Here is a 7,308-nt window from a genome sequence, read left to right as displayed (position 1 = left end):
TCATCATAATGATGTGATTGTGATGCTGTATTTCTGAGTGTTTTATGTGCTGCAGAACAGGAACCTGCTGTAAAACAGAAAATATGCTGAGTCAGGCTTGATTTTTAATAATCTTTTCCTGTTGAATCAATAAATCAAATCAAATCAAATTCAATGCCGGAACAAGCAAATGTTTAATTAAACATCCATAAATAATTAATTTCTCTAAATATAATGTAATAAAGTAAAACATACAGATATGAAAATTGTGAACAATAAAAAACAAAAAAATTATCTTAAAAAAGTCAGTGTAATATCAACTGATAAAATATTTAGAAATCATTTGTTTTAGTTATTTGGCTTCAAGCCTGCAGCTTCATTTGAATGTAAAATAACTACTAAATTATTAAAGGGAAGTGTTTTTATTTCTGTTTCATGAATATACTGTATTCTGATACCATCACTGTCACACACATCAACAGGTTATTTTAGCTTTTTTATCACCTAACATTGAACTATGGAGGTGAAAAGTCAAACTACACATCAACACAATCCTTATCATTTAGTCTTACTCATGTTTTCAGGATGACGTTATGGCTCATTTGTCACTATTTAATCATACTGTAGTAGTAGATAAGTAATTGACAAAAAAGTTTTAGTGTATTTAACCAATAATTGCTAAAAAGCAAAAAGGTTTTTGAGGCTGTTTGGAAGTTTTACATAAAATAGTTCAGATTGATAAATGTGAAATGAATTTATCTTTACTGATGCTACTTTAGAGTTACCACCATTTTTTGTTTGTTTGTTTTCTGCAGGGTTGAATGTCGGGTGCTTCTATGCTATTTCTACACTGTTGAACCAGATGATAATAGAACACTATCCTGTAAGTGCTCATTTGCGCCTTTAAATACTTTCATGTATTTTTAAGCATTGTGTTTATTGTATTTTTGTAAAACTTCTTTAACTTCTAGACTTTGTTTTATTTCAGCTGAGCCTGTAAATGTTTGTGAGACTTCTTTATGTTGACCCTCATGAAGATAAGGATCTGGTGTTTTCAAAGTGTCATGTTCAAACACCTGACGAGCCACGGGTGTTACGAGTTTTCTGATACGGTCTTTAAAMCGAAGATGTCAATGATTTTTCTCTCAGGGTGAAGAAGTGAATGCTGGGAGAATTGGCCTGACCATTGTGGTTGCTGGCATGGCAGGGTCCCTCATATGTGGCATTTGGCTTGACAAGACCAAAACTTACAAGTGAGATCTTTTTTTAAATATTTATATAATAATAAGTAATTTCAGTTTTAAAATCTGCACAAAAACAAGCCCAACAGATTCTTTTCGATATTAAAAAATAAACTAAAACCCTGTCCAACATGTAAAATGATGAATGTACAAGACAAATTTTGTTTGAAACTAAAAGTTTCTTTTAAAAATAAAAAAACAAAACAAGTCATATTATTGCTCCCTACAGAGTGAAAGGCCTCATTTGGATTTAAAGAGACAGCCTCAAAATGAATTGATCTGAGGCACACCTCAGAAAAAGGGTGAAAGAGGGGCTTGTGGAGTTACAATAAGGATTTCAAACCAAATCGTTTCAGTTCCACTTGACATAGACCCCAACTGAATGATTTAAATGTGAAAAAGAAGGATTTAAAAGTATAATATGACTCATTTAAACAGCCTGGAGTCCAGTGTTGGTATCTAATKTTGATGCTGTAGTTTTTCATTTGAATCAAACTGATAATTGCTTTCACTCCCTTTTGTTTAAAAAAGGTAACTGTCTCTGTTTATTGTCAACCRTTGGTTATAAGGGAAGATGTTTTGCTGCTTCCTGTAATGAAGCGTAAAAATTGCTGTGACAAGTTAAAATCCTTCATCCTCAGATTCCTCACATGCCAGTAAGGATGCTGAGCTGTCAGARCTGTTTGGCTCCGATTTAGAAAATGTGGACCCTTTCATATTTATTGTCCTGAGTTAAATATTTCCTAGATTAACAAAAAAACATTTCACAGCTTGTTTCACGGGTTTTACGCATGATTGTACAGGAAACAGCTCTGTCAGAGTAAGCCTGTTGTTTTTGCAAAAGCTCCTCAGTGGCCCAGAAATACTGTTTTTGATTAATTCAAACTGTTTTAATGCAAACATTACCATAAMGCACCAAGTTATTCCCCATTAGCAGTTCTTGTACTTTAACTTACTTGAATTTAAACAGCTATGACTTATGCAAAAGTGAATCTTTTCAGTAAACTGTTTAATAAAAGATAAAGTAAGTGTTTCTTGTTCTGATTAGATTTAGAAAATATTTAGGGAACTTTCTTTCCACGTGAATGGAAATTTTGAATCATCTGAGCTTTTAGAGACACATCAGTGTTCAGTTTTAYGTCGCATGTGTTCCTGAGGAGGTTAATAATCATCAAATCCCATTTTTAATACCAATGCTCCTCCTCCGTCTCCGCAGACAGACCACTCTGGCTGTTTACATCCTTTCTCTGGCAGGGATGCTGGCSTACACCTTCACCCTGAACCTGGGTCACCTTTGGGTGGTCTTTATCACCGCTGGAGTTTTAGGGTAGGTAATCATTCACCAACAGATACTCTGACCGTGACAAAAATTACAGACTGGTGCTGTATTTAATACAAAAACATACAAATTATAAGTAAAAATAGCTTGAAATCCCTGTCAGACAGCTTACTGTGTTTAAATGTTAAATGTTGACAGCCAGTTTTCATAATTTGACTCATTTTAAGAGAATTGTAAATGTTTTGCAGCAGCTACTGTTTGTTTTTTGCTGTTCAGAAGTAGCTTTTAGTTTGCAAATTTGTAAACTTTGAGTCRCATTCATTTGAAAGCAGAAGCTTCCATCTTGAGATGGACGAAACACAGATAAATTATTAATGTTATTAATGTGAAATGTTTTTGTGAACATGAGCAGTTTAATTCAAGTATACTGTTGAGAAAAATCAAACAGATGAACAGCAACACACGTTTGCAGTTGCTGCAGTTTTGATATTTAGTTATTTTTTTCCCAGACTGCTTCAGTGCTGCTTTGTCAGAACAGAATTAGGTTTCTCAGATTATTCCTCCACTTAGTCTCCATTTTGTTCTTACAGTTATTACTATTTACGGTAAGCTGATTAGTCCCATAACTGCTTTCCGTAGCAATTTCACAGCCTGTTTTTTCTAAATTAATGTATATAAAGTCCTACTTTTATAATTGTAGGACAGTTTCCTGGTGAACCCCTTTTTATTAAAGCTTTAACTGTGGTTTTTAGCYTTTTTTTTCATTTAAGCTTCCATCTTTGTCCACCTGCAGCTTCTTCATGACCGGATATCTTCCTCTTGGTTTTGAGTTTGCGGTGGAGCTCACGTTCCCAGAGTCTGAGGGAACGTCCTCGGGACTCCTCAACTGCTCAGCTCAGGTCAGAGGGGTCTCTGAGGAGCACCGCTCACTGCAGAGTCACCGGTTGAACTGATCAGTCATTTAAATCTTATTTTAGATCTTTGGAATCATCTTCACCATCAGTCAAGGAAAGATTCTTAATAAATGGGGAACCTTTGCTGGAAACATCTTTCTGTGTGTCTTCCTGCTGATAGGAACAATAATTACAGGTAAAACTTTTGGTTTTAACATGTTTTTTTTCTCCTCTTTTAAATAAAAACAGTACTGCAAAGCTTAGTACAATTCAGAACAAACGTGTGCAATTATATAACAAAATTAATTTAAGGACATTGTGTTTTAGTGGAGAGTTTAATTTTAGAGTTAAATGTAAATAACTGAATGAATAAATGTCACCCCYGCTGGCTAATTTAAGATTTAAACTTCATTAAAGTTGCTTTAAGGTCACAAAATGTCTTATTTTTAAAGAATTTTTTTTTAACAATCACCCTATTCTGTTCATTGACAGACACATTTCCAACAAGTTATATTTTTCGTACATAATATCTTTTAAAATCAACACTTTCAAGTTGTCACAATGACCTCATTCATATCATAAAACTGATATTTATGTAAAAATGTGGATTTATAGAGTGGTTGTAAAATTGTGATGCAGGTTTCAACGTTTTTTCTTTTGTTCCTCGAATCAGACTTCTGAATTTTATATGAAATAAAACAGTTTTTGTTTTGTTAAAATCATCAAATATTTACCTCTTCAGTGAAGTGTGATATTTTCCACAGGACTAATCAAATCTGACCTCCGGCGGCAGAAGGCCAACCAGCAGACTGAGGTGCAGACGGTGAGTGTGACTATTTGTGTTACATGTTTCCTTCCTCCAGCACACCTGATTCRGTGACTGAATTACCTCTTCAAGTTCTGCAAAAGCTGTTGGTCACCCATTCATGCGCATCAGGTGTATTGGAGAAGAGAAACCTCTAAAACATGAATTATGGTGGCCCACGAGGATCAGGATTTGACACCCCTGTGTTAGATCGCAGTCTGGCTTTGGGTTGAAAACACTTGGTGTTCCAGCTGCTTCRCTGAAGTTGCTCCCACTGCAGCTGGGGAAACTGACCGCTCTCCAACTCGGCCTATTAAACAGCATGTTCAAGTATTATTTGCTATTAAAGCCTCCTTTTCAATTTAATTCTGCTTTTCATTCTTTAAATGGTTGCATATGAGGGCTGTCAAAACGATATTTTATAGTAATTGCTAAATAAATACGTTTAATGCGGCAATAAAGCAACAAATGAAAAACCAGACAGAAATGAGTTTCRATCCAAAACAAAAAGCCTCTCCGGCGACTCAAAATGAATAAAAATAAAAGTCAACCATTTTAAAGAAAATATCACTGCTGAACCTAATATTACAGTGATAACCAAAAACACCAGAGCTCCTGCACAGCTGCTCATCTTGAGTCAACGAAGTGACTGTTTATTTATTAGTTTGATTCAGTGTGTTTTAACTGATGTGTGTGCGAGGACCTCTGGTGGTTTAGTGGACAAGCTGCAGTACGGGATAAATCTTCTGCCAGCAGGAACTGAATTTGAATTGCTCAGATTGAATCTGAATGTGCATAATTTGAAATTGAAATGTATTGGTGTGAAAATAAATTTCACTAAAGTGAAACAGAATTTAATGGTTTGAAACTGAATTTAAAGTTTTGTATCTGAATTAATTTGCTTTGAAACTGTATTTTGGTTTATTAAAAATTCAGTTTGACTACTTTCACTTTCAGTTCCATAATTCAATTTCAGTTCTAAAACTCAGATTTTTGTGTCACACATCCTGGTCCTTGAGAAAGTCAGCCAGAGTAATCAAACACAGATCCACAGATTTATGTTTCATTTCTGTGATTCCCTTCTGTAATGTAACAGAGTTGATGCAATCCACTGTAAAAGTGACAAAAACAGACAGTTATTTTATTGCAGTGATTAATTTTACCTATATGTAGAAATGTTACATTTACATCACATCACAGATCACATATTGATCAAATGCTGCTGCTGACTGATCCATGAYGGGATGTMARTGTAACATTTYTACAWATAGGTAAAATTAATCACTAAAATAACTGTCTGTTTTTGTCACTTTTACAGTGTATTGCATCAACTTTGTTACATAACAGAAGGGAAACTTCACCAGAGTGAAACGTAAATCTGTGGATCTGTGTTTGATTACTCTGGCTGGCTTTCTCAAGGACCAGGATGTGTGACACAAAAATCTGAATTATGGAACTGAAAGTGAAAGTTGTCAAACTGAATTTTTACTAAACCTAAATTCAGTTTCAAAGCAAATTAATTCAAATTCAAAACTTTAAATTCAGTTTCAAATCACTAAATAAAGTTTCAATTTAGTAAAATTAATTTTCAAACCAATGCATTCAATTTCAAATCATGCACATTCAGATTAAATCTGAGCAAWTCAAATTAAATTCCTGCTGGCACAAGATTTATCCCAYACYGCAGGCAGTGTAGGTGTTTCTGGAGCCCCTGGTGGAGGTAGCATAAACATGACCCCTGTGAGTGATACCCGAGCTATGATTCCAGCCTACAGGGACAGGGTCATCAGTGCAGGACTACGGGGCCACGGGGTTCAGTGGCAGCGACGCCCCCCCTGACAAACCCACAACTTCACTTTAACCAAAACTCACACCTGACAAGGTACGGCGGTATTATAAACCACTGTGTTTAAATGAGAACAAAAGACRGTATGAAAATATATAATTTGTTGGTAAAATTATGATTCACACTGTTACAACTGAACTCTGGTGGTTTATTGGACAAGCTGCGGCACCTGAACTTTTTAAATATAAAAGTTCTCTAAAAGCTCACAGCGTAAATATAATTTAAGGTATTTTTCTAATGTTATAAATAAAATAAACCATCAAGTTTGTGACATCAGATTATCAAAATTTGTTGCAAATTTAAATAATCTTTCAAAATTTCTGCCCCTTTGCATTGCAGAAACTGCCAGCTGATACAGAAGGAGGTAACGCTACACCTGAAGTCCTAAAGGAGAAGAAGTTTTAAGGAGGGTGATTGTCTTCCAGATAAACTTGAATAGATCCAAAACTAAACACTTTACACTTTAGAACTACGCCCTATTKAGCCTTACTTAACCATTAATAAATGGTTAGTTAACATTAAAAACATTAAGGATGATTCTTAACAAGACATAAATGAACACATTTATTAATGCTTTACCTATAAAGGCTAATTACTTCCAAAACCAACATACTTATTGTTAAAATAACACATGAATTTACTACATACTGTGTGTATACATGCTGATATAGATGTACTTTGACAGCATGTGTTAGACATGTGTTAATAGTTAGAGAATGTTTGAACTGATTATGATTTCAGTCTGATTTCCACAGGTGAAAAGGAACTTGTGGCCCTTTTGGGTTTTGTCTACATTAACAAATACTTAAACATAAATAATCTTCACTTTAGTTCACAGAAAGACTCAATTATTGATGCACTGCAGGATTTGTAGACAGTCATTTGAAATGTTCTCTAACCAGTAATACATGTTTAACACATGGTGTGAGAGTACATTTACATGAGCATTTACACATACAGTGGTTTGCAAAAGTATTCATACCCCTTGAACTTTTCCATATTTTGTCACATTACAACCACAAACAKAAATATATTTCACTGGAATTTAATGTGAAAGACCAACACAAAGTGGTATACAATTGTGAAGTGGAAGCAAAATTTTACATGAATCAAAACATTTTTTACAAATAAAAAACTGAAAAGTGCGATGTGYAAAATTATTCAGCCCCCCTGAGTCAATAYTTTGTGGAGCCACCTTTTGCTGCAATTACAGCTGCAAGTCTTTTAGGGTATGTCTCCACCAGCTTTGCACATCTAGTGACTGC

General features: G+C 34.6%; 1 protein-coding gene across 2 annotated transcripts in view; it reads left to right on the top strand.

The window, feature by feature from the left end:
- flvcr2a (FLVCR choline and putative heme transporter 2a) overlaps positions 1-6,598 on the top strand; it is a 20,005-nt gene extending 13,407 nt beyond the window's left edge. For both annotated transcript variants that reach the window (XM_014012675.1, XM_014012668.1), the window contains 7 exons: positions 795-862; positions 1,129-1,232; positions 2,437-2,547; positions 3,293-3,398; positions 3,477-3,588; positions 4,157-4,215; positions 6,383-6,598. In XM_014012675.1, coding sequence (XP_013868129.1) covers positions 795-862; positions 1,129-1,232; positions 2,437-2,547; positions 3,293-3,398; positions 3,477-3,588; positions 4,157-4,215; positions 6,383-6,448 — 626 coding nt within the window. In that variant the 3' untranslated portion in view covers positions 6,449-6,598. The remainder of the gene's footprint in view (positions 1-794; positions 863-1,128; positions 1,233-2,436; positions 2,548-3,292; positions 3,399-3,476; positions 3,589-4,156; positions 4,216-6,382) is intronic.
- Positions 6,599-7,308: the final 710 nt, after the last annotated feature.

This window comes from Austrofundulus limnaeus, unplaced genomic scaffold, assembly GCF_001266775.1.
Source record: "Austrofundulus limnaeus strain Quisiro unplaced genomic scaffold, Austrofundulus_limnaeus-1.0 Scaffold2, whole genome shotgun sequence".
NCBI classification, from domain to species: domain Eukaryota; kingdom Metazoa; phylum Chordata; class Actinopteri; order Cyprinodontiformes; family Rivulidae; genus Austrofundulus; species Austrofundulus limnaeus.
This window is presented reverse-complemented; position numbering and strand designations above follow the sequence as displayed.